Source organism: Vigna unguiculata, chromosome 3 (assembly GCF_004118075.2).
Source record: "Vigna unguiculata cultivar IT97K-499-35 chromosome 3, ASM411807v1, whole genome shotgun sequence".
Taxonomy (NCBI): domain Eukaryota; kingdom Viridiplantae; phylum Streptophyta; class Magnoliopsida; order Fabales; family Fabaceae; genus Vigna; species Vigna unguiculata.
The window spans coordinates 63,884,164-63,910,493 of NC_040281.1; the positions used below are offsets into that span (position 1 = coordinate 63,884,164).

The 26,330-nt window shown below is 33.4% G+C and overlaps 4 protein-coding genes across 6 annotated transcripts; 1 reads left to right on the top strand and 3 right to left on the bottom strand.

Moving 5' to 3' along the window:
• Positions 1–201: 201 nt before the first annotated feature.
• On the bottom strand, positions 202–7,110 carry LOC114179604 (PHD finger protein Alfin1). Of its 3 annotated transcripts, XM_028066011.1 has the most exons (6): positions 7,052–7,110; positions 6,644–6,846; positions 6,510–6,542; positions 4,809–5,037; positions 805–934; positions 202–721 (listed from the first exon to the last, which is right to left on the bottom strand). In XM_028066011.1, exons 2-6 carry the CDS (start codon positions 6,738–6,740, stop codon positions 449–451), a joined length of 762 nt encoding a protein of 253 aa, XP_027921812.1. In that variant the 5' UTR covers positions 6,741–6,846; positions 7,052–7,110; the 3' UTR covers positions 202–448. The 3 variants fall into 3 exon arrangements, with proteins under 3 accessions (XP_027921812.1, XP_027921813.1, XP_027921811.1); XM_028066012.1 differs by having other exon boundaries at positions 808–934; positions 6,644–7,074; XM_028066010.1 differs by lacking the exon at positions 7,052–7,110 and having other exon boundaries at positions 6,644–7,045.
• Positions 7,111–8,508: 1,398 nt separating this feature from the next.
• On the top strand, positions 8,509–13,088 carry LOC114174960 (GTPase Der). Its single transcript, XM_028059696.1, has 9 exons — positions 8,509–8,723; positions 8,819–8,963; positions 9,053–9,277; positions 9,501–9,760; positions 10,034–10,266; positions 10,851–10,976; positions 11,809–11,994; positions 12,251–12,388; positions 12,483–13,088. Exons 1-9 carry the CDS (start codon positions 8,681–8,683, stop codon positions 12,792–12,794), a joined length of 1,668 nt encoding a protein of 555 aa, XP_027915497.1. The 5' UTR covers positions 8,509–8,680; the 3' UTR covers positions 12,795–13,088.
• Positions 13,089–14,982: 1,894 nt separating this feature from the next.
• Positions 14,983–17,034, bottom strand: LOC114176089 (UDP-glucose 4-epimerase GEPI42-like). Its single transcript, XM_028061002.1, has 7 exons — positions 16,706–17,034; positions 16,387–16,627; positions 16,083–16,310; positions 15,919–16,000; positions 15,741–15,823; positions 15,529–15,620; positions 14,983–15,287 (listed from the first exon to the last, which is right to left on the bottom strand). The coding sequence occupies exons 1-7, from the start codon at positions 16,948–16,950 to the stop codon at positions 15,203–15,205; spliced, it is 1,056 nt and encodes a 351-aa protein (XP_027916803.1). The 5' UTR covers positions 16,951–17,034; the 3' UTR covers positions 14,983–15,202.
• Positions 17,035–23,304: 6,270 nt separating this feature from the next.
• Positions 23,305–25,927, bottom strand: LOC114177310 (NAC domain-containing protein 35). The gene is made up of 3 exons (XM_028062597.1): positions 25,457–25,927; positions 24,868–25,136; positions 23,305–24,214 (listed from the first exon to the last, which is right to left on the bottom strand). The coding sequence occupies exons 1-3, from the start codon at positions 25,758–25,760 to the stop codon at positions 23,549–23,551; spliced, it is 1,239 nt and encodes a 412-aa protein (XP_027918398.1). The 5' UTR covers positions 25,761–25,927; the 3' UTR covers positions 23,305–23,548.
• Positions 25,928–26,330: the final 403 nt, after the last annotated feature.

Consider the following 26,330-nt stretch of genomic DNA (forward strand, 5'->3'; position numbering starts at 1 on the left):
ATTTCGTTCTACAGAACATCATTGCCCTTTTTTTCCTTCCTCAAGATGAGAGAAAATTAGACTAACAAAATTAAAAACGGGCTCAAGCAATATCACAGCCCCTTTGTGAGCACCACTGATCTTGGAATTGAATTCCGTTGAAGCCACACTATGTAACCGTGACTCCCACCACATTATAATGCAGAAGTAAATAATATGTTATTAAATCAAAACCAGAAACTGCATAATATATTTATATAATATCTTTGTTGTCAATGACTACTTAACACAATTCCCAAGAAGATTAGACAGTAGGAATGAACACAGTAGCAAAACTTGAAATTCCATCTGCATAGTCATTAAAGTGCACCATTGACTAGAACAGGAAGCAATTTTCACTTGTAAAAATGTTATCAAACATTCTAAATCTTGTCTGTTTAATTGCTGATGGGTCCAAAGGTTAGAGCTTTCAAACTCTAACCCTTTTGTTACTGCAGCTAGGGCACTTGTATTGCTTGATGTGCTCAGCCTTAGCGGGAGTGATTTTAACACATTTACCATGGAACCATCTTTCACACATATCACAACAGATCCAGAATTCATCAGTGCCATAATTATCACCGCAAGCACCACATGTTGCACCTTGTTCGTCATCTTCTTCTTCTTCATCTCCACTGTCATCCTCCTCTTTAGGTGGTGCAGACATCTTCATCCCCTTGGCTTGAGATTCAGACTGACGGGACTGTTAACAGGAAGACCCAAGTGACTTTCCACACAAGGGCAGTCATACAAACATAAATTAAGAAATGATTGAAAACTACATACCACCTTTCCACTTGATTTGAATTTGCTACCATTGTTGTGAGCAGCAGGTTGATCCTTTGATTGCTTAACACTTCCAGTCACAAGTTCGAAGATTGTTGGCAGATCATTTATCATCTGAAAAAGCCTTTTCCTGTAAATATCCGTTCGAACCAAAATTAGAAGAACCTCCAAAAATGATATCATATACGAACTTCAAACCAAGTTTCTCTAGATTTGTAGCAGTGTACTTTTTCTTCTTGCACTCCGCTGAGCCTTTTTTTTTTTTTGATTTTGTTTTACTCACCCTCCCTACCCCAAAGGACCAAACTTTCCTTTAAAGATACATGATTTATCTCCCAACTTTGGTATTGAATTCAATCGGACTAACTTTGCACTCAGATGTTACATTGAGTCACTGGCAATGGTACAAAGATTAAAGGGACCAATGGGAGGCTCAAATATACCCCAGAAGAATACAAGTAACTGACCTTAGGTTAAATATATAGAAAATATCTACTACTAATATATTGACTGTATCACATAGTATTTCTCAACATGTAGGAGAATACTATTCAAATTTGTATACTCTTAATTTCTTTCCCCAATAGTTAGAACCCTATAATTTTAACAGGGCCCGTATGAACTCCCAAAGTTGTTCTTTGTCTTTTAACTTTAGTATTAGTAATACGTCTCGTTTGTGATGATTTAAGCATCCATATTTCTGCACAGTTCACCAGTAAAAAGCTGCAATATCCCTACCAATGCTGGGGGACCTTCAAAAATTTAACGAAGCCACAAGCAACTATTCCCACCTTGACCCTTTGAACCCATTCTTTAAATTTTTTTTGGCTTAAATATATTTCTCATTCTTATAAAAATATCCATCTTTTTTGTTTTAGTCCGTAGACATATCTGCCATGATGCTTGATTTACTCAGTGTTATTTTAGTCCCTGCTGTCATAATATTATTAAGTGAGGACCGGGCAAATAATTTGCCACATTATCATGTATACGTGAACAATATCTACTTGGCATATACAACATGGAGATTACCGTGTCACCTTCCAAACCCACCATGGTAAGGTAGTAGCTTATTACCATGCTCCAAAGCCACTTTACATTCGGACCATAAGCACTTCCTATAAAATTTCAGTCACTTCCTTCTCCATCACCCTTACAAAACCAATTTAACTACACCACAAACCAACTTCCCACATAATTGCTTCCACTGTCCAAGTACACAATCAACATGCGGTGCTACTGTAGAGCTCCCCCCACAACCAAAACCACAAGTAGCAACCCTCAGCATACACCATCACAAGTGAGCATGAATCCCAAATTCCAAAACTCAAATCTCAGTCTTCTTCAGGTCTTTCCCCCAAATCCCCTTTTCCTAATAACACATTACTAAATCCATACAATTTTAACCACCATCCAATATATTGTTGTTTCTTTGGTTCTAATATAGTGACCCCAAAGGAAATAGGGGCTATGGCCAATTTTCCACTATCTTTCTACAATCTCAAACTCTTATGCCAACCTTTGTTTCATTCTGGTTGGATGTATTGACTCTTCAATTATAACTTCCGCTTGGCTCTGGTTTCTTGTGGCTTTGGTTTACAGTTACTCTGGAATTTAAGGACCTTGGAGGCAATTTTGATCAGCAACAAGTTGAGGACATGGGATTTGGGAGACTAAGGCACAAAGAGGGAATACCTCCTGGGGGTAGTTTGGAGGTTTTTGTAAGGGTGGATCATTTCCATGGTATTTGGAGCTTCAACAGTGGCATGGAGTTGTGACAGAGGCAAATGGGAAGAAGACGAGATTTTTTTTTCTCCATGCTTCTTAGTGCGAATTAGAGGAGGATGTGTATGAAAACCCCTACCTAATTCTAATTTCTTTGTTGCACTCAATTTCCTCCCTCTTTATTTTGCTTTGGCTTGCTTACTTTTGAGGTTAGTTTTCGTTTGACTTGCCTACGGAAAAAAAATTTATCAAAGATAGTTTATCCTATATATTCACCAATAGTGTATCACCAAACTCCAACGTTTTCATACTTTAGTATTAACAAGTTTAAACTTCAATCAGAGGGTGAAGTTAAATGACAAGGAGCAAAAACTGAAAATGAAGAAAATTTAAAACTGCAAGTAGAGAGAGAAAATTAAAACATGAATCATGCCAACAAAACAGAAAAGGAAGTTCCTCCAGACAAATATTACAGATTTAACAAGTAATTATCTCTACAGTAAAAAAAGTTTCCAATATTAAATAAACAGATAGTCACTGTACACGAAAAGGGTTAAAGGGAGAAGAATAGGGATACATTTAGGCATAGACATGGTCAGTCAGTACCTAGCAGGGTGAGAAAAAACATGATTGAACACGCAATTTATAGACAAGTATAAACCTTAAACAGCGAGAAAGAATATGAACGGGCATGCCATTGGTTTCTTGACAAGATATAGATGAAGAAAATCGGTATTTTGGTCTCTCAACATATTCTTTACAGTGATCAAAAACTTTCAAACTCATCAATTAACTATATAATTCTTCAGCTGAACCCAACCACCAATGAAAATTTCAGCCTTCAATCATTGGGCGCATAACAATTTTGTCTTAAGAGGACTGGATTAATTTGGAGAGTGTGGTGACACTTGACAAAGTCATTTTTGAGAACCATGTTGAATTAAATCCAATCTTCCAAGAACCAAAACATAAATTTAAGAAACACGAGATTCATTGATTGAAATTTACCTATCCATTTTTATAACACTATTTTTCTAATTGTCACTTGCAATAATATTTTTTTTTACAGAATAGACTTATTTTAAGTCCATAAATAATAAATATGCTGTCATATTTTTAGTATTTAAACAATTTAAATGTTTTAGTTAGTATTATTAACTACTGACTATTGAGACAAACAATTTAAATGTTGTAATAATCTAATATTTAAAACAGTTTTAATGTTTTATGTTTTAATTTGGACCCAATTTAGCTCAACAGTGCAAAAGAAAAAAAAAAGTCATAGAGGTAAAGAAATTGTTTTCTATTCAAAAAGTTTGACAGTCGGAGTTATCCATGGCTTTGTGAAACAAGCTACAGATTTGGAAAAAAAAAATCATTTATTTTGTAGGCCGGATTTATCCAGCCCATTTAAAACACAGACTTCATGGGCCAAACCTTAAACGAGTCGGGCTGTGTACCCACACCTATCGATTGATAGTACAAGAGTTTAATTTCTAAAATTAAAACTCCACCACCAATTATTATCTTTCCATCATTATCTATTAAAGAGAATTTTGGAAAATATTACAATTACTTACACATTAAACATTACTAACTGAATTATAACCAACTTTCTTAAAAAATGTGAATTAGTATTTCGTTATTCCTAGAAAATGGATTTAGGGCTTACTCAAACATTCAAAACAGATTTGTAGAATGAGGTTTGTACTTATGTATAGACTGTAATTTGGTCATATCGATATGGGGTCTCGAATCTACAAAGACTATAGATGTCTTGTATTTAGGAATGGAGGGATATGAAGTGTATATCGCCTTGAACAGTTATTTTCTAACAATTCCATCCACAGTATGCTTATCCTGTAGAATTAAAACTGCAATTAAGTTTACAAATACACACAGAGAACCATGACTTGCATTTGGTTCAGCGTTTCATGAAAATTTACACGTATTGCTACGTTTCATCTTTGACTGTTGACTGCCATAGATTATTGAAAAACATAAAAATCTTGCAATATCTTACTGTCGTAATGTATAATGTAATTCAACTAACGATAACTTTTATTCCAAAAAATTTGTACTGCATGTTAGATGTATCAAAGAAGTTCAAAACTAATAGGGTGTGAAAAGCCAAATACTTATTGGAAAAATACAAGGAAAAGATGGAAGCAAGTTTAGAAGAAGGTTGTAGCTCTACAATAAATAATATAAAACAAGTTGACAAGGCTAATAAGAATGAAAATGTTCTGCAAGTGTATAATAGAGAACGGAATTCTTACCTTTCATTCTTACCAAATCCAAAGCGGGCACCAAAGTAAAAAGCAACAGCAAGCAGCCATGAGTCACTGTGAACTGCAACCAGTGATAGCCAGTCCTTCTCTTGCATGCCATCCCTGGCAAAGTTTATACCTAATGCCGGCTCAGGAAGTTCAGGAGGCACTTCCTCGACAGGCAAATTTACTTCCCAAGTTTCATTTGGAAACCCATATAGACACAGATTCTCCTTCTCTACAATGAGAATAACATATTGTTAACAAAAACATTAAAAATAACACTTCAAATACTCACTCTTTTCGGTTCTTCCTACCTAGGAAGACAATTTCTGTAAATTAATAACATAATGTTAACAAAACATATTTCGTATAATACTTCAAATAATTGCTCTTTTGGGTTCTTCCTATTTTGGATGTCAAATTATGTAAATTACTTCGATAACAATTCATATGTTCTCTATTCAAATCACATTTAACTGTTGAAATTGCATTGTGGCATAGTACTTTAGGATAAACAATTATTCGAAATTGATACAATTTCGCTCCCATTTTTTATTAAATTCCCTTCATATAACCATTAATTTCTTTCTAACAACTTTCAAACATACCGAAGTCAGAAAGAAACGACAAGCCATGACGAACATTAAAGAGACCCAGTCGAGTGACACACACAAAACCTTGTAGTAGTGACAATTGTGCACAGTAACAACCAAATTCACATTAAACACATAAAACTTTAAACATTTGCAGTAGAGGAAGAAAACAAATGGTTGTTACTAATGGTTCAACATCACCCCGAGATTCTCACATTTAACAGAATACATTTGAATCATTGTTACCATCAGTTCAATATCACCCGTAGATAATCACATTCAACTGAATACACTTGAAAGGTTGTTAGTTACAAACGGTCCAACGTCACCAGTAGATTCTCACATTCAACTGAATACATTTGAATGAACATTACTAACTGTTCAACATCATCAGTAGATTCTCACATTCAACAGATAGCAACTATGAAACTTCAACGGCCTGACATATATCACATTAAAAATATTAAGACATCCAAGGAAGGAGGGGGAAAGGATTATAGGTCCCTCTCTCAGTTTCATACATGCACAAACCCCGCATCCCATGCGTACTCTCATCTGTCCCTAGGTAAGGCGTTACACGGTGTGTAGTAGATGTTAGTTTTTTTTTTTTTTTTTATGCGGAGGGGTAGATGCTAGTATAATCGAAGTAGTGGGGCAATATTACTCCCTCAAACTAAACTTTTTTTTTTTTTGAAATAATGGTTGCCCAGTTTTCTTTCCTCTAAAAATTGATCAGAAATTTTTAACCTGTCCCCCTCCAATAATTTGCGTTTCCAAATAGCTTCCCAAGGACAAATTTTTAACCTAACTCCTTCAGAGCAAGCAGTGCAGATAAACTCTCAAACATTAACAGATGAGCGAGCGAGACATAAATGTGTGCTTTGAGAAGTAGAATTATTACTCCAAATGAAATGTAACAGTTGAGGAAGGCAGAAAAGAGTACATGAATTTGGCGATAGAAGCAACACTCATAATTCGGGAGCATAGAAAAACAAAACGAATAATGGGCACGAAGGAAATGTTAAAAGCAGAAGAAAAAAAAAGGGGGTGAGTGAGAAAACAGCTAACGAAATGACAAAAAAAAGGACATTAATTGCAGAAAACCCAAACCCACCAGGATCGCACTGCTGGTAAAACTTTTCAACGTCTGCAACAACAAGAAGAAGACAGTGTAAACATAATATAAACATGTTACGATAAGTGAAACAAAGAGAACTATAGAAAAAGGAGAGAAAGAGAGAAGAGTACCGGTGGTGAGGGCCTTAATCAAACCAGAGCGTCTGCCCTTAAAGTCGGTGAAAACCTCTTCGACAGTTCTGGGTACTGGGTGCGGTACTCCTTCCATCTCCTCTCTTCTTCTGTGCTGGAGCAGTTGAATTATCCACCCACGCCACCCCAACGAAGGAGGTTTTTGTCTGAGATATATCCTAGGCTAGGGTTTTGTTTTTGCCCTATCAGATAGAAAGAGATTCAGGGAAAATGAATTCAAATATGGAGAAGCAAAAGCATGAAAGAGTAATAGTAGCAGTGATTGAAATAAGAAGGAAGATGCATTGGAATTTGGTGGTGTGGTTTGGAGAGAGAGATAGAATGATAGATGGGGTTGGGAGAGAAAGAGAAAGAGAAAGAGAAAGAGTTGAAAGAGTGAGAGATAACCAAAACGGAATGGGGTCTGGTCCAGGATGATTCATTATTTAGTACTACTGTATATTTACACTACCCTCTCCTTCTTTATTCATTTTCTTTTTTATTTATTTGTGGATTAATTACTTGATAAACTTCTATAATTACAAATATTTTTTTCTTTTTAGTTTCTTCTTATATTATTTTAAGCTTTTTAATTCACAGTTTAGATGAAAGAGTAATCTAAATTTTTCCTAAAAAAGGTGTTAATATTCTTAACTCAAGATTAGTAAAATAGCATCTGTAGATAAATCATTCTTCAGTCAACTTTATTATATTTTTGTTCTAAAACTTCTGGAGTGAGTAAAAAAAATAAGATATTATTTTTATTGCATAGAATAATCTCTTTTATACTATCTAAAATCTTATGTATTAAAAAAATCAATCAGTTTTATTTATTTAGAGAGACAAAGTAAACAATTAACGGTTTTTATATTTATGTCTTCTTTGTTACTTTATTTACAACGCCCCCTTCCCTCTTAGTTATTGACAGCTTTTATGTTACAATACCAATATATTTAGAAAATATTAAAAACTGTCATGTCTTCTCACCTTTCATTAAACACTTTTAAACATGTTTTTTTTTTTCTCAATCATATTATTACTGGTAGTATTTATTATTTATTTATTTAACTTGTTTCATCTTTCAAAGTATAAAAAGTATTTTTTATAAATTTTATTTGAAATTACTTTATATTAATTTAATAAGAATTTGCATTGAATGGTTAAAAATTTTAAACTTTAATAAGGCATTTATCTCAGAATAAAATAAGTTCGGGTAATGTAAAAATATTGATATTATTTATTTTTATTAAATATAAATCAAATAGATCAGTTTTTAATAACTTTAACCGTATTTTCCATGAAATATTTAAGTAATAATATGACTAAATTACAAAATTATTTTCATATATGATGGATTTAAACTTCTTAAAACATTTCACTTTATTTCGTTATCATGTAACATTGAAAAGCTTTATTTTTTTCCACATTTTCTTGTAGCATGATGAGATGATTTTTTTACTTAAAAAAATTAAAAAAGTATTATGAGAAAACATCAAAGTTAATTAAATTACATGTGCATAGATGTAAACCAAAAAATATTTGTTTAAAAAACTATATATAGTATAAACTCAGAAGTTTAAATAAGTTAAATAAATTGTAAAATACAATTATACTTACATTGTTCAAAATAATTCAAAATTGAAAATCATCATGTACTAGTATACATGTAAAAACAAAGACACTGAAGCTGTAAGAAATATCATTTCATTGAATATATATGGTTTTGAATATTCCCAAGAATTTAACGTGTGAAGAAGATAAAACAATATTGATTTGAAATTTGGATAAAAATAAACAACTAATATAGTTTAATAAAAACTTTTTTTAAAATTTGTATTTAATGTATTGGTGTAGCATTATTTCTTCCTTGAATTTAAGGGGATACTCATTTGTTTCTACATTTGAAAAACGACAAACAAAACACTCAAACTTGGGAGCATCTCAACCCAACGCAGGATCTTGTAAACTGCCCACAACGTGTTTGTTAAAATGCTTATGAAACTTTCACATTTTTCGTAGCCTAGCTCGAGGGATCAAATGACCCGCATCAGGAGGCTTCTTTTTTTCCACAACTTTGCTTGTAACTTTCTTCATCTCATTATTCCTTTCACTTTGCAATATGTAACGTCACTATCAACTCTCTTCAAGAAACAAAGTTCCTCACTTTCTTTGCAGTTGCAGCACTACCGTCGGATGTCACTGTGAGGGGGTTTTGTACCCGTGCTGCACCTCTTGATTTCACTCAAATTCAAATTACTCGCCTCCCCACTGTCGTCATTCTAGGGCGACCTAATGTCGGCAAATCTGCATTGTTCAACCGGTGAGCCATTGAAATACACACACAAACTTTGATTATTGCTTAGTCATAGTCATAGCCCCGAGGCAGTTGTTAATTATTATTGGTTTTAGTCTGATTCGGAGGAGGGAGGCTCTGGTGTATAACACCCCTGATGATCATGTTACTCGTGACATACGAGAAGGAGTTGCCAAGCTGGGTGATTTACGATTCAGGGTCTTGGACTCTGCTGGCCTGGAAGCTGAAGCCTCTTCCGGTTCTATCCTCCACAGAACTGCTTCTATGACAGCAAACGTGTTGGCAAGGTCTAACTTTGCACTCTTCCTCACTGACGCAAGGTTTGTTTCCAGTTTTCTATTGTGTGCATATACCATGCTTCCCTTACTCTGCCTTGGATTCAGTCAGACAGACAACTTGTTAGAATATACTCCGGTTTCTCTTTCCTCAATTTGCATGGAATGAATGAATTACACATGTCAGACAGATTTAATATATCACTTTCTCTCCATTCAAAGTACTAATTTGTGCTAGTCTGCTTGTGTTCCTTTGGCTGGTCACCAGAGCTGGAATTCATCCTCTTGATCTGGAGGTTGGAAAATGGTTAAGAAAGCATGCACCTCAAATCAAACCTATTGTTGCCATGAATAAATCGGAATCCCTATTCGATGCCGATGATTCTCTGGCCACAGCTGCTAATGAAATGTGCCGTTTGGGTTTTGGGGATCCCATTGCCATATCTGCTGAGACTGGACTGGGAATGCATGAGTTGTATGTGTCTCTTAGGCCTCTCCTGGAGGACTATATGCTTCGAGTCTTGAATGGTAAGTAAGAGCTTATTTCATTGGGCAATCAAAGAATGATAACTATTAACCACCACTACAAGGTTACTGTTTGGTCACTTATTATACACTTGATAACTTTCATCATTTTGGGTACGTGGAAGGCTTGCTAAACTAATTATTTGTTGGTCAGTTTTTTTCTGGTCACAAAGAGGGGGGAATGAACATGCAATTTAAACTTGTAAACATTAAGTTCACCGTGTGTTGCTGTGTTATCACTATGTTAACTCCCCATTCAATTGTTACTGATCATAGATACGGATGAAGGAGATCATGAAAATAGCCACGATGAGGACAGCAGCAACCTTGATGTTGACAAAAGTAAGATTCCATTGCAGTTAGCCATTGTCGGACGTCCTAATGTTGGTAAATCAACCTTATTGAATGCATTGTTGCAAGAAGACCGTGTTCTTGTGGGTTCTGAAGCTGGTCTAACAAGGGATGCTATCAGAACCCAATTTGAATTTCAAGGAAGAACAATTTATCTGGTAATCACCATTGAATGTCTTGATTCTGGATTTCTGGTTGTATTGATAATGTCAGAGACTGATAGAGATTAGAGATATAAGTAGGAATGTTGCTTGTAAGAGGAAAACATGATAGTTCTCTGTTTCTTTGACCTTCAAGTTAGAAGCTCTTGGCACACGCATCTTTTCCATTTAATTTGTGCATGTGAGCATACATGTACATGTCTTTGGTTCTGAAATACAGTCTGAAAAATATGCAATTTCTAGTCAGCATGTTCTCATCGAAGTTCAGATACCCTTCAAATGTATTTCCATTGTAGTTATTGTGCAATTTTGTTGAGATTGATCAACTTGCTACAATTGTGATTTTCCTTTTAATGTTTTAATCTTTATTTTGGCACATTATTGTCTACAGTGTACATAGATTTAGTGGTCAAACGTGATGCTTAGCATAGTTATAGGCATCCGAAGTTATATTTTTATTGAAGATACTCACTAGATATGCTGAATCTGGTATAGCCTCATGGCCAATGCACTTGAGTATATATTTAATATTAAAATTTCAGTTACATTTTATAATTATAATCATTTTTGCTGTCATTCAGGTTGATACTGCTGGTTGGTTGCAGAGGACAAAACAGGAGAAAGGGGCTGCATCCTTGAGCATTATGCAATCAAGGAAGAGTCTACTCCGGGCTCATATAATTGCTTTGGTACTAGATGCAGAAGAGGTATATGATTTAGACAACGCCATACAACTATGATATAATACAAACAATTTATTAGCTTGTTAAATTGCTATTCGACAAAGTCTATTTTTCGATTTCTTTTCGCATATTTCTATGAATAAACACAACTTTGGACCTATTAAAATATGTTCTGGTAATTCATTTATTGGTTGAAAATGTTAACTTAGCTGTTAGATTTTGCTGGTTTTGGTATGAAAAGCTTATGGCTTAGTTACACATCCTATCATTCAATTATCATTATTAAATGAATTTGACTAGTGAATTTTTTTTTTCTATATTTTATCATCATATTTTTAATTTTTTGCATTTTATCGATCCATTAAATATGTAATAGAATGTTGATGTGTCACAATAAAAGTTAAGAAAACAAAACAATGTCAAAGCAACATCGTTCTGCAAGTGTTTTTTCATTCTTTTAACTTCTATTTTACATGTTAGCAAGTTATTACACATGTAATGAATAGGTAAAATACAGAAAAAAGAACTTAAATGATAAAATTTGCAAAAAATGATGACAGTTTCCTTGTAAAATGTACAAATAAATTAATATTCCATAGAGCATGTGTTCTTTCTGATATAAGCACACTGTTTAATTTCATCCCCTTCTGTAATGTGACCTACCCCTTTTATGAAGTTATCCTGTCTATTATGATGGACTTGGTGCATGATTGCATGTGAAGTTTATGAGGCATCTTTGCGGACTATCCTCTTTTATATGTGTGATCTATATAAGGATTTGTCTTGTCATCTCTCTTTCTATATGCTAATTAGTAAGTTTTTTTAATTGAAAAAAAAAAAAAAACTGTTTGACCAGATTTTAAATGCAAAGCGAAGTATGAAACATGCCGAAGTCGTTATAGCCAGACGGGCAGTGGAAGAAGGGCGAGGTCTGGTTGTGATTGTGAACAAGATGGACCTTTTAAGAGGCAAACACAAATCATTATCCTACGAGAAGGTTATGGAAGTGGTCCCACAAGAAATTCAGACAATTATACCTCAGGTCTGTTCTGTAATAATAAGCTCTGTAAGTCTATCAGTTCAATAAATTGGACCGTCACACATCAGGCCTTTTAGTGTTTATGCCTTTGACATAGATGTCAAAATTGGTCAAGGTACAAACTGGAGAAGATATGTGCTATGAGAGGCTGTTTACTTATCATACAGTCCTTACCAATTTCCCCTTAGCTTTTTAAGTTCATGATAATGAACTTATTTTGTGTTTTTGGTTTAGCATTGACTTTTGACATTGTCAACAGGTAACAGGAATTCCAGTTGTATTCATTTCAGCATTGGAGGGAAGGGGCCGAAGCACTGTCTTGAATCAGGTCATTGATACATATGAAAAATGGTGTTCCAGATTACCTACGGCTCGTCTTAACCGTTGGCTGCAAAAGGCAATTACTCCTTCGTCACTTTTTGTTACAATAAAATATGCAATTGGTAGTAAATTTGCTTTCTCATCTCTCACTATGGGTTGGTTTTGATCAGGTTATGAGCAGGCATTCTTGGAAAGACCAAGCAGCACAACCTAAGGTCAAGTATTTCACGCAGGTCAAGGCACGGCCTCCTACATTTGTTGCATTTGTGCGTGGGAAGACTCTGCTCTCCGATACAGACATCAGGTTCTTAACCAAGTCCTTGAAGGAGGACTTTGACTTGGGTGGAATTCCCATACGGATCACGCAACGTTCTGTCTCTAGGAAAGATACCAGTGGAACTAGCAAGAGTAGTCGTCATTCAGTAGGCAAAGTGGTGGCTGAAAGGGTTGTCTCGGACAAGAGAAGTATCTTAGCTGAATAACAAATTTGACTTCTTATTAAAAGGCATAACCGTCATTCCGCTAAATTATCTTAAACGCGTTTAGAGTAGTTTAATTATAATTTAAATCTCAGTTTAGGTTTAGAGGAGCACAACTTCAAAGGTGCTGAGTTGTGTGTATACAATAACAATAATATATACAAGTATAGCTGTTAGAATTATAATAGATTATTTGCAGTTTGCTTATCTAGTAAAGTGTATCACGAAGTGCAAATGATTTTCAACAGGGCATTACATGAATGAATTGTTGCAGAGATAAGATTATACATTTATGATTAAATTGTTACTTTTCTATTTCTTCCTTTATTTTTCTTTATTTTTCTGTTGATTATGCTGTTCTTTTGTTTCTTCTGTTAACAAGTTTTGTTCTACTTAGTTTTATATAACAGTTTTCTATTGAAAGATCATTGAGTTGATCAATAAATATTTCCTTGAGGTAATACACTGTATTACCTCTCGTTTCAATGAGATGTATTACAGTGTTTTACCTCTCATTTCAATAATTCTCTAGTATTAATATGGTATCATTAACATTTAATAATTTTATAGCTTTCTTTCGTCATTCATTTTTACTACGTATATCTTAGAATAATCTAATAATATATATATATATATATATATATATATCATCTATTTGAATTGTTACTGTTTTATCCTTAGTAATTAAGAATAGTTTTGAATTATAATTATAATAATTATTTTCATTATCATAATTCTAGTCATGATAATAAATCTCAAACTTTTTTAAGAATCCTACCAAATCAAACAATAAATGTGGTAATGAAATAATTAAGTTTACCTTCTTTAAAGAGACAAATAGTCAAGAATAATATTGTGGATTGAATTTTTAATATGGGTGAGTTGTTATGAAACTATACGCTTAAAAGAAAATAGATTAGAATGTTTTTCAGAAAATAATTATTTCCTGAAAAACACTCAACCCTGTTGCCAATTTAGAAAACATGGTTAAGGAAAATGGTTCGTTTTTATTTTACATAACTTTTTATGGTTAAGGAAGTTTATTCCAAAAAAGTTCAGTTCCATTCTCAGTTGGTCACTAAAATCAGATTATGGGGGTCAAAGATATTGGTTAAAATTTTGACATCTTCTTAACTTTGTTTACTTTTTTGGGTAGTTGAAAGAGAAAAGGTAAATCATGCAGTATTAAAGTTGACTCCTTTCAGTGACTGTATTAATAAGTGATGAGAGAGTAAAATTGTACTCATTGGTAATTAAATAGTAAATAAAATCAAACAAAGAGCAAGATGCACTTTGTTTTTACTTTATACATTTAATATTTGGTAGGAAATAGTAACAACTGGGAAACAAATGAACATGCCCCACTCCTTTATAGACACAAAAAATGATGACCCTCATACTTGTGGGCACTCCCACCACATGTTCTTTAAAAATTTTGTTGACTGAGGTGAAAATAGTACATTGTATTGTATTTTATCGAACACCACCTAAGTCCAGCCATTAATCTAATTGCCTCCACAACTCATTCTTCACCAAAACATCATTCACTTTCACACACCTTTTTCTTAGGTGTTGAGGCCACGATTAGATTTTGATTTATACGTGGCCACACCACCACAAATTTAGCCTCATCATCCATACAAAATTATAAACCACCGACAACTTTTTCGACAAGGGACAGAAAGATACAACCAATCTGCATTTCCCTTTCCTGTCATTTTTGTGAACTAAACCAGTAAAATATGACACAATCATCCTTTCTTTCTGCATAACCACATTTATTACAAGGTAGCTGATTTTTGTTTTACTGTTTTTAAGCTCACCGTCATATATTATCGATGTAGAAATTGATATATAATGCTTCAGAATTAAATTACACTCACTGGGTATTTTTTATATATGAGCGTAGAAAAAAGTAAAAGAAGAAGAAAATTAGTTCAAAATATTGGAAGTTATTTCATGTAATTTTGGTTATTCACGTTTTTTACACAAATTTGAAGGTTTTTGACGTAGAACAAACCAAACACATGGTTGGTATGGATGGATTGGTCTCAACATGTGCTACACAGAGAATGGCCAGCCAGCAATCTCTTAAGAAAATTGAAACAGCTGTAAGTGCAGCCAACAAAATGTGTACCAAAATAGCATGTGATAACAATAATAATATTTTTGAAGAGACATTCGATCACTGTTTGATGGAAAATAATTTAATTGGCTCTCATATATAACTCAGAAGTTCTGCTTTCTACAATATCAGAAATCAAAATCAGACAAATATTTAGGCTAAGATAGTGTAAAGAATCAATCAATTGAATCAACAGAAGAAAGATGAAATATTATTAGTGAAGATGATATGGTATAGTGGAAGAATCCGAAAACGACAAGGCACACGTGTCGTGTCTGGGATGAAGCTAGTGTTTCCCCTGGTATCCCCATGGATTTTTGCTCGCCCAGTTCCATAGGTCCCTGCACATTTCCTCTATACCGTATTTTGCCCTGTGCCAACACACACAGTAATTTTAATTCTCAAGAATATGCCAATTTGATTCCTAACTTTAATCTCAAATTTTGCTTTTGCTGTGCATCATCAATCTGGTCTATGATTCTAGAGATCAAATTGGTAGGGAACTAAAATGATTGAATCAAGTAGCAGTATCAACTACAGAGATTAAATTGATGGATAATTATAGTTTAAGGAAGTAACATGATGTAAATGTAGGTGAAATACAAAACTTACTTCCAACCAAGTTCTTTCTCAGCTTTCTCCGTGGATGCATACACAGCAGTAGCATCTCCTGGTCTCCTGGGACACATTTTCATCGAAATTTTCTGGAAAAAGGAAGAGGCAAAGAACAGTTAAGTTGAGTTGAGTGCGTAGGTACACTACATTTACAAAGATCATGCGATGTGATGTGATGTGAGTGAGGAAGATACAAAATGAACAATGACCTTGCCGGAAGCTTTTTCAAATGCAGCAACCATTTCAAGCACCGATGTGCCACGCCCAGTTCCCAAATTATAGGCAGTACAACCTAATCAGTGAAGAAATTGTCTGTGAGTGGTAGGCGAGGGAAAAAAAGGTAAGAAATTTAAGGTATTCACTGGTTTTACGACAGTGATGACAGACCAATGTTGTCTGTTGCAAAAAGCTTTCGAAGGGCAGCAATGTGACCATCTGCCAAGTCCATTACATGGATATAATCCCGGATCTGCATTCACACACAATCATAAACTGTTACCGGTGACGCAATCTGTAATGTGAAGAAAAACGAAGCAGATTGAATGACTCACCGGGGTGCCATCCTTGGTGGGATAATCATCACCATAAACTTTGAGCTCGGGCAATCTTCCAACAGCAACCTGATGAATGTAAGGCATGAGGTTATTGGGGATACCCCTTGGATCTTCCCCAATCTGCCCACTCTCGTGAGCCCCAACCGGATTGAAGTACCTCAGCAGAATGATTCTCCAATCTCCCTCTGCTCTCTGAATGTCTCTGGCAATTTCTTCAACAAAGAGCTACACACGCACACAAACACTGTGAATGTCAAGTTCTTTCATCTTAAATTCAACCAGAGTATATATAGTGTGCTACCTTGGTTCTTCCGTAGGGATTCATGGCGTGCAAATGCAAGTCCTCCTCCACGCATGGAACTTGATGGGGTTGGCCGTAAACAGTGGCGGAGGAGGAAATAACCATGTTTTTGCAGTTAAATTTAGCCATTGCCTGAAAAAGGTTGATAGTGCCCACCACATTGTTGTCGTAGTAACGCCGGGGCTTTGCAACGCTTTCTCCAACACCCTTTAAGCCGGCGAAGTGGATGACAGCGTCAAACCTGGCGGCGATGGACGGAACAATGCATCACGCAAACGGAAAGACAGAGAGAGAGAAAGAGAGAGAGAGTAGAAAGTACTTGGTCTGAGAGAAAAGTGGCTCCAAATCGTTGGGATTGCGGAGGTCGCCGTGACAGAAGGTGAGGTTGTTGGAAAGGTGAGGACCGACAAGACGGCGAACCCTGTGAACGGCTTCGATGACGGAGTTGTCGAGGTTGTCGATAATGGTAACCCGGAAACCCTGTTTGAGAAGCTGGAGCACCGTGTGGGATCCGATGAAGCCCGCCCCACCCGTCACCAGAATCGTTGACATCGGGGACACCATCTTCTCAAACTTCTTTCCTCACAACTTTCCCTTCTCCGATTCCAACCTCATTTAAACTACTCTTCTCTTCTCGTCACCCTTTTTTTAAATATTTTTTTTTAATTATAAATAAAGACACAATAATTGGTTGTGTACTGTTAGAAAGCAATCTCTCTTCTCCTTCGACCTTCCTACAAAACTTAATCACAGTTGTCCCTTTACCTCATATATATTACAGATTACATTACAAACTCTATCCTTTTCTTTCAAATTAATACGATCAGAAGCCAACGTCTTGTGCTGTTAGAAAAGTTAATGCTAACTCTTTTATCGTCTTCTCAAACATACTCGAGTGAAGGTCAAGTAAATTTATTCAAGGGGTAGTTTTTTTTTTTTAATGCAGAGTGAACTTCAAAGAAAGAAAAAGTTTAAAAATTTGAAAAGAGAAAGAAAACATAGTGTTAGTATAATGAAAAGACGTGTTTTTGCTATCTTTATTATAACTTTGTACATCTCTACATACCGTATAGTGCACATGCATTTTTCTGTAAAATGCAATATACAAAACTTCAATTTCTTCTCTTAGTTGTCTTGTGAGTTTGAGTGTGTCTTTGTGTGAAGAGGTTTGATCTAAAAAAAAGTGGTTTCCGAAGAAAGGATCAAGAAACCTGTATAAGTGTAATCGTGAATTGCGCCATTAGCGATGGAGGTATCATTCTTTATCGATTCTTATCTTTCTTTAAAGTAAAAATTAAAATATCGTTGATTTTTGAAATTTTGATTTAATTTAATCATTTTATTTTAAAAATATTTAAATTTAATTATTTTAATCAAATTTTATTAAATTTATTTAACTTTTTAAATGTATGAAACGCATTTAAAATATTATATAAAATTAACAAAATTTAGTTAAAAGAATTAAATTCAAATATTCTTAAAGTTTGAGGATTACGTTGGATCAAAGTTATAAAATGAATTAATTCTAATTTTCACTATAAAATTAAGAAAAATAAAACCTAACATTCTAAATATTATTATTAATTGGGTGCAAGATTAGAAGTCAGGATTTACTTTAAAAAAATTATGAAAAAATTGTGAAAATACAAATCATGTGTAAAAAAATAAAAGGAAATATTACAAAATAAATCGTATTTTTCGGTAGTGGTTAAATCTTTTATAATTTTTTAGAAGATATCGAAGACCAATCCTACCAAGAAAATACAGATATTCTATAAAAAGGCACATGGAAAAGAAATAGAAACTCAAGAAAATGAAGTTGAATTTTCTTTGATTTTTTTAAATAAATATAATTAAATAAGATAATTAGATTATCTCGACTCATATTAAAAACAATAAAAAATAAAATAAGAAAATTATCAATATATAAAATTGAAAAAACAAAAAAAAAAACTAAAGTTGGACAAAAGCACATTTTCATAAAAATCATATTTTAAGTAGATAAATCTTTATGGTATCTTTCTTAATGACTCTCATCTGATGAGTTTTTTATCTTTGAAAATTTAACATGGTTGCCGCCGAAACTTTTTTTTATCTTTGTCTTCTTCATATTATGTTTCTCGACAACCATTGCACCATAACTAGTTGATTGTTTTGAAGTACCATATCCTTTCATTCATATTCTAAACATGCAAAATAAATCATACTCTAAAGTTACATCGTCATAAAATATCCTCTTTTTTAGATATTTAACTCTTTTATCTATTTCTAATCTTTTTCTTTGTTTCAAAGACTATATCTTTTACCCCTCAAAGATTAAATTAGAGTTCGTATATTTTATATATTTGACACCTCAAAATTATATATATATATATATATATATATATATATATATAGATTTTGACATTCCTAATTATACAAATAGTATGAGTGGTCATAAAGAGTAACTATTTTGATGCAAATAGAAGAAAATATAACACTTGTAGATAGCATAATATTATCGATTGAATGTAAAAAAGATAAACAAGACAACACTATGAAAATGTGTTGTTTGTGCCTATAATAAGATGTAACAAGATATTGAAATGAGATAAAAGAAAAAGGATAATATACATTAATTATAACAAGAAAATGTTTTTAGTTATACTCTGAAAAAGGATAATAATGTCATACATATTTTTTTGACTTATTTTTAACTTATCATTATCATCACTCTTAGATCATCTATTTTAATTTTTTGTAGTGATGTGATATGATGATCTAAGATTGATGAGAGTAGTAGATAAAAAAAGTGAGTTAAAGTATCGTTATATATCCTTACATGACTATAAACATAGAGGAGGAGAAAGATTTCTCTTATTCATCATGGACAGGTGAAATTACACTTATAATACTCTACTCACTAAATAAAGAGCCAAAATATTGACGATTGAATATTGGTTTGGAAGAAAACATCTAATAAGTCACTTTAGAATTTTTTTTATTATCTTTGTTTCCAAAACATTATTGATGCAAGAAGAAAGAAATTAGGAGACAGAGTGAACCTATAGTTGGATATAATGTAATTGGAGCTCGAGAGAAACAAAATTTGAGATCAACAAAAGTATTTTATGTATTTTCAGATATTCTCTATTATACTTTTAATGTCAATAAAAGTTACAATAATTTAAAAGAAGACATCGAAAACCCTGAACCCTAAAAAAAATAATCATAATATTAATAATATATATGTTTAAGATGAAACTTTTGATATTACTTTTAGTGAGGACTTTTTTCTTCTTCTTCAGACACTTCTTTCATTAAACTAATACGACACATTCATTAAATATTCTTCAAGAAATTTATTTTGAAGCAATTTACAACCCAAGCCTGTACATGTTGCTTTCAGCAATTTTTTTCTTCAGTATGGGCCTTGTACAGAAATGGGCCGAATGAAAATCGATGGTTGTGACCAAATACGAACCCAATTTCAACACGGAGCCTTATGATTCTAGATTGTAATATTTTTCAAAATCCAAAGAAATTAAAAGTATAAATTAGTTATGACAAATTTAAAATATAGTAAGATAAAATAGTTGCACATTACAGTTGTCAGATTATATATATATATATATATATATATATATATATATATATATATATATATATATATATATATATATATATATATATATAAACCAAGGTATTGATTTAAAAAAAATTAAATAAAAGTAGTTTGTCCTTTATTTTGTTCACGGGAAACACTGTGCGATGCTGTGACCACACACCATGCCTGTCATTACATACTTATTATTTCAAAGGACTTTCTCCTTATACACAGTCATTTTTCTTCAAAGTTCTTTCCTTTTTTAGTTTTTAATATTATATAAATTTATTTTCTTAAAATTATCTTTAAATATAATTGCTTCATGTATAAATAAATAAGAAACATACCACTCCAACAATAAACCTTTTTTTTTCCTAATAATTGTCTGGTTAATTTTTTTCAATAAAATATTGATATAAATTAGAACCACTTCAAGAATTATCATTAAAATATGAAATTTCAGTGAAAACTGTCGCTGTGGGGGCAACATTAAAAATGTCTCTTCTATCACAAAGACATTAAAAAAATCATATAAACATCATGACTTTATATATAGGTTGTATAATATATTACACTATTATTTAATATATTCATAGCATAAGTTGATTTTATATACTAAAAAGTTTTCTACTAATCTGATACATTATTCGTTTAGTATAGATCCATAATTAATGTATATAAAACCAATTTAATAATACTGATACAGAGTAATCTAACGTTCATTTAATTATTTTTTTGAGTGGGTCAAACTTTTCATTATCAGCTCTAAAAGGAAGTAAAAAAATGCGGCATGCTAATAAATTGGAAATCAATACCATTAAGTGTTATGCCAGTCTGCATAGCTAATTTTCCATACCAACCAACATTTTTAATATATTAAAAAACTATAAACCTTAAATACTACTTTTATTTATTTATACAATCACAATTAAAATCTAAAAACCGTAATAATGTTAATTTTACCAAAATTTTTAATGCTATAGCACTCCTTTTCTGTGTAAACCATATAACAAATTTCAACAAGAAAATGTATTATTCAAATCATAAATAATTAAAATTTTAATTCTATAATTTAGGTACATAGACAAGCATATATTTTGTAAATTAAATAAATAGTAAATATATACTATTATCTCATATATCTTCAAACTTTTTATATCAACGTGATCTAAATTTTGCTTAAAACAATCACATTGGTATGATATACCATACGTAAAAGCATAACAAATTAAATTTACTATCTTTTTAATTAAAACATTCAGTATATATATTTTTATCACAATCTCTTGGAAGAGTTCTACCGCGCAAAAACCAGATACTGCGTTTACAAACATATATCATATGAAATGTACGTGAAAAACTATTTATATACTTTCAAAACATTTATGTCAATTTTTATTGCATGTTATTGTAGAGCTATGAATTTCATATTTACTTTATTGATGTTTTTAATTATTTGGAAGCTGGCATATTGATATTTATATAATTTTGTTATATACGAAGCATTTGCATATCAATATATAATTTATAGAATAAGTTTGCTAGGATAGACTCCAACTTGATTTTGATACCATCGTGAGAAGTGAGTTTTAAGCCTAACTCAACGCTATAGAACTTAAAACCTGCTTGTAAGGTGGTGATTGCACCCACTTATATATTGTGAATTGACTTTATCTTTGGTCGATGTGGAACTTCCAAACTGCAAATCAAGTTGTTACACAAGTTTGTATTGGTGTACAAAATTACACATATATGAAATGAGAAATATATTGAAATAAACTTGTGAAAACACGTATTATTACCCCAATTCCCAGAATATTTTTTTTAGAAAACATATACATTTTCATCGATCACATTCAAAGTGTAGGAGAAGATATAGATATCAGCCAAACGAAAGCTTTACATGTGAACATATATATTAATATAATATGAAGTGATTAATAAGACAGATTTAATCGTATTTTAAATGAGGATTATATATGTTGTCAAAATGCGTAATACTAATTAACAATGTATAATATACATCATAATATAGAATTCATTTTTCAAAAGTGTGGAAATACATGCTTAAGAGATTGATAGAAAGAAGTGCGGGAATCAATCTTAATTTTGAATTAATACGATATATAGTCTTCCAGAAAATAAAAGTCCAACAATATTGTGGAAGATTTTCCACTGAGTATTATAGTATTGTTGGAACTAATACTCAATCAGGAAAATATTATAAAATTGAAAACAAACATGAAGTCGTTAATTATTTCGGCTTCTTTCTTAACCCATTCAATGAGCCATTTTTAATTATTGTATTTTTTTATATATATAAAACAGATTTTACCAAAATAAAGTTACGACTTTAAAGTTTATGTGATAAAACAATTATATAGATTTTATACTATCATGAGTGTATATATAGTAGGAAAATAAAAATAGTGATTCTTTTTTGTGTATAAAAAGAATAGAAATGTAGAGAATAAAACAAATATCTAATAAGTGATGTTTGATGAGAAATGAAAAAAGTAAACATGGAATAGATGATCATAAACATTAAGCTCTGAAAAATAAAATAAAATGGATTGGATAACTTGTCAGATTTATTTAAGAACACATTAGCATCAATATCTGTGTAATTTATTCTGGAAGCTTGGCCTTACATAATAAACTGTTCTTTGATTTCTTGTAACATTCCCAGTCAAATTTTCTCTCTATTTTTCTTATTACTCTCCAATTATATTCCAAAGTGTATTATTGAAGTGTAAATGGTCAATTTCTTATTCTAAAATTACCCTATTATTAACTAAATGGCTTTTGACTTACGACTTTTCTATATCAGCAAAAAAATATCGTAAAAATTACTTTTGACTTACGATGGTAGGCACTCAATGGCCAAACACCTCATCTATATATAAATTTGCAACACTAAAATCACACATATATCTTATATATGTTTCTCTCCATTAAATAAGCTGAAAATTGAGGCTGGAATCTTCTTTAATGATTTGGTGTATCCTATCTAAATTGGGATCCCTTTTGTTTGAAATAAATCTTAGTACGTAGTGTTCTATCTACACTGGGATTAGTTTTGTTTATGTAAAAATAATCTTAATTATAGTGTTACGTTTTGAATTTACTTATGAGAATGTCAATCTTAATTACTCTATGACAGAACTGTCATGTATATACAGTCCTCGTTTTATGAAAAAACTGGAAGAAACGCTACTCTGCCTATCCATCTAACATAAAACATTTAACACAAAATTTATAACTTGAAAATCCATTTTTTCTATATGCACAATCAAAAGTGCATATATAGAAACAAGAATAATAAAAATGGCTTAAAACTAAAACCCTAAAAGTGCTACCGACAAATACATATATTGATGATTGATGAGAGTGTGTCATACAATTATGTTATTGAAATCTAAGATAAGACACAGGATTAATCAGAGTAACGAGAACAACCTAGATAAAGTTGATAGTAGAAATTAGCACAGATAAATGTCTCTATCTCTCTCTCTCTCTCTCTATATATATATGTATGTGCAGTTCACAGATCACAGATATAATATTGATAAGTGGTTACTTGAAGGACATGTTGCTGTACTCTTGATTTGGTGGCTCTGGGATTGGATTCCACTCCCAGAGTCGGTCAGAGAAGGTGGTTGGAAGTGGATTTGGTAGCGAGGTGAGAGACACTACCGGTGATGGTTGCATCAGCAGAGTAGAGAACTGATTGGGATGGCTTTGAACATTGTAGTACTGCTGCTGGTAACTCATTAGCCTATTAAGATCATCCATGTTCACGATTCCATTGTTGTTGGAACTAGAAGGTCCAGCAGAGAAGATTGTGCCAATCCCAGAAACACCTGCGTGTGCCGCTGCTTGCTTAGACTGCTGCTGATGCTGCATCATCATCAACCCTTCCTCGTCCATCGGAACAACCGGAAGTGCCATTGTGCTGCTCAGTGCACCCATCGCAGCACGGTAAGCATTGTATTTGGAAAGTCCAAGAGCCGTGTTCACATCACTGCTTGCTTCCGTTTCGTTCATTTTCTCAACTATGTGTTCGGTTGGCTTCGATTGCCCCACGAATCCCATGTTGTGATGAACCATCTCGTTGTGTTTCTTGGTTTCGGAGTGCGAAGAAGCTCTTGATGAAGATGGCCTTGTCGGGAGACAGCGAGGGAGGGAGGGATGGTCCTCTACTCCAGCTCTCTTGTACACGCGGCACAGCGATATCTCAGCCTGGAAATAGAAACAAAAATCATTTTTATGTTCGGGAATTAAGCATTCCGTGAAGAGGTTTTGATGAAAAAAGATCAATGAGCGGACAAAGTTTGAGAAAAACTTTGTACCAGTACGGAGGGAGGCACGGATTGAATTTATGATAAGACTTCAAAATTCATGCATGCAGTCATAAATGTGTGCGAGAGAAAAGGATAAAGAAAGTGAATTAATGACAAACGGTGCTGGTTGTTTTGATTTTCTGCCAACACTTTTATTTTAAATTTTCAATCCCTCCTTCTATCACGTATTCATTAATTGTTCACCTCTCGGCTTCTCCATCTTGGTCGAGTATCTTGACTTTAGACCCATGAGTGGCTGCAAGTTTCGCGCTGCTATAGCATTTTGGTGTGCCATAGCTTCGAATCTAGCTATGATTTCGGAAGGAAGAATCTCTAGCAACACCAGATAAAATCTAGCCAACGAAAACGACTCAAACCCAAAACCAAGACGAACTACTTTAGGTTTAAAACAAACTAGGGTTGAATAATCATAAAACCAAAACTAAGACCCGGTGGGTTTTCCTACACATATCATGAAAGAAGAAGAAGAGGAAGCAGCAAGTGCATCGATTATGGGAAATTCGTACATATGAGGTGTGTGGTATGTGGTACCTTTTGATATCGTTCGGTTTCGTGTTGCGGCAAGCGATACTCGTTCATAATCCAACTAGTTCGTATGCCTTTGGGAGCTTTCCCAGAATAGAAAACTAGGGTTTTCTTGAGGCCGATGGAGCGAAAATTCTCGGTACGGATCATCCTATCAGCTCCTGTGGCCTTCCAATACCCAGAGGTGGTGACACGATTGGGACGATCACCGTTGCGATACTTTCTATCTCTCGGCACATAGAAGTACCACTCCTTCTCACCAATAGCCGCCAAGGCTGTTCATCACACACACACACACACAAACACACTTCATCAAAAATTGGAGGATCCATGAACACAACACACATCTGAATTCAATCAAATAACCAACATGAAAACATAGGACAAAATTGCACATGACATATATATGTATGTGGGAGAATCATCTATATAAGAAGCGGGACAAGCTAGGAGAAAGGAATGATATATATATAAAAAATCAGTGGGAGATGGCAGAAGAAAGGGGGAGTTAGTTCCCAGAATTGCTTGAGGAAAAGGGAAGCTAAACTTTAATATATGCGTATGCGAGTGTGTGTATGTATATCTATATATATACCAGGAAGCTCCCAAGGGTCATAGCGATAAAGATCGAGGAAAGTAATGAGTTCAACGTTGAAACGCTTTCCCTCCACCTTACGGCGAAGGTAGAATTCCACGAGCTCTTCTTCGGTTGGGTGGAAGCGAAAACCGGGCATAACCATGTCATGCTCGTGATCATCGGGCTTGTTATCGGTGGTGGTGTTGTTGTTGTTACTGTTGTTGGTGTTGTCGTTGGTGGTGGAGGCGGTGGTGACGTCCTCCTGGCTCTGGCTCTGGCTGAGACTCATGGTGGGTGATGAGTTTGCGGCTGCAATTGCCATTCACTCTGCGTCCTCTATGTAAGTAAGTAAGTAACAAGTAGTTAATCTCAGACTCAGACAGGGGCTACAACTACACTTTGCTTTCGCCTCACCTCTTTATACTCACACAAGTAATATTGTACGAATTTGGTGGTACACCAGTGTTAGGCAAAGATAAGAGATTGATGGTTAACATCACTACTACTACTATGTATATGTATATGCAACTATAATAACTCACATTTCAAAAATCTTTTTTTTATTTTTTACATTTCAAAAATATTGTCTTTTCTCTTCTCACTCTAGAAAATGCAACCAATTTAATTTAAATTGAAAAATAAAAAAAATACAAGAGTTAATAGAAACATCTACATAGCTTTCAAGGAGGGCCTACATGGGAAGAGGGTATACGCTAAGGTGTTTTTAAGATGAGAAAATGACTTTTCAAAAAGAAGACAGGGTGGCTACAGCCCCAAAGCGGTGCCCTTGGACCTTTCTTCCATCTCCTACACAACACAACAACACAACACAAATATGTTTCCAAACTAAATTCTTCATTATTTTATAACCATTTTTTTTTTTCTACCTTCA

What these genes read in the sequence shown, in the direction of transcription:
- LOC114179604 (XM_028066011.1), bottom strand. Translation starts at nt 6,740, where the DNA reads ATGGAAGGAGTACCGCACCCAGTACCCAGAACTGTCGAAGAGGTTTTC. An exon ending in GATTAAGGCCCTCACCACCG is followed by an intron (nt 6,543 to 6,643) that starts GTACTCTTCTCT and finishes TTGTTGTTGCAG; the next exon opens with ACGTTGAAAAGTTTTACCAG. An exon ending in TTACCAGCAGTGCGATCCTG is followed by an intron (nt 5,038 to 6,509) that starts GTGGGTTTGGGT and finishes TTCTCATTGTAG; the next exon opens with AGAAGGAGAATCTGTGTCTA.
- LOC114177310 (XM_028062597.1), bottom strand. Translation starts at nt 25,760, where the DNA reads ATGGCAATTGCAGCCGCAAACTCATCACCCACCATGAGTCTCAGCCAG. An exon ending in TGACCCTTGGGAGCTTCCTG is followed by an intron (nt 25,137 to 25,456) that starts GTATATATATAG and finishes TGTGATGAACAG; the next exon opens with CCTTGGCGGCTATTGGTGAG. An exon ending in AAACCGAACGATATCAAAAG is followed by an intron (nt 24,215 to 24,867) that starts GTACCACATACC and finishes TTCTATTTCCAG; the next exon opens with GCTGAGATATCGCTGTGCCG.
- LOC114174960 (XM_028059696.1), top strand. Translation starts at nt 8,681, where the DNA reads ATGACCCGCATCAGGAGGCTTCTTTTTTTCCACAACTTTGCTT. An exon ending in CTCTTCCTCACTGACGCAAG is followed by an intron (nt 9,278 to 9,500) that starts GTTTGTTTCCAG and finishes GCTGGTCACCAG; the next exon opens with AGCTGGAATTCATCCTCTTG. An exon ending in TATGCTTCGAGTCTTGAATG is followed by an intron (nt 9,761 to 10,033) that starts GTAAGTAAGAGC and finishes TACTGATCATAG; the next exon opens with ATACGGATGAAGGAGATCAT.
- LOC114176089 (XM_028061002.1), bottom strand. Translation starts at nt 16,950, where the DNA reads ATGGTGTCCCCGATGTCAACGATTCTGGTGACGGGTGGGGCGGGCTTC. An exon ending in CCACCAAGGATGGCACCCCG is followed by an intron (nt 16,001 to 16,082) that starts GTGAGTCATTCA and finishes GTGTGAATGCAG; the next exon opens with ATCCGGGATTATATCCATGT. An exon ending in GAGAAAGAACTTGGTTGGAA is followed by an intron (nt 15,288 to 15,528) that starts GTAAGTTTTGTA and finishes GTGTTGGCACAG; the next exon opens with GGCAAAATACGGTATAGAGG.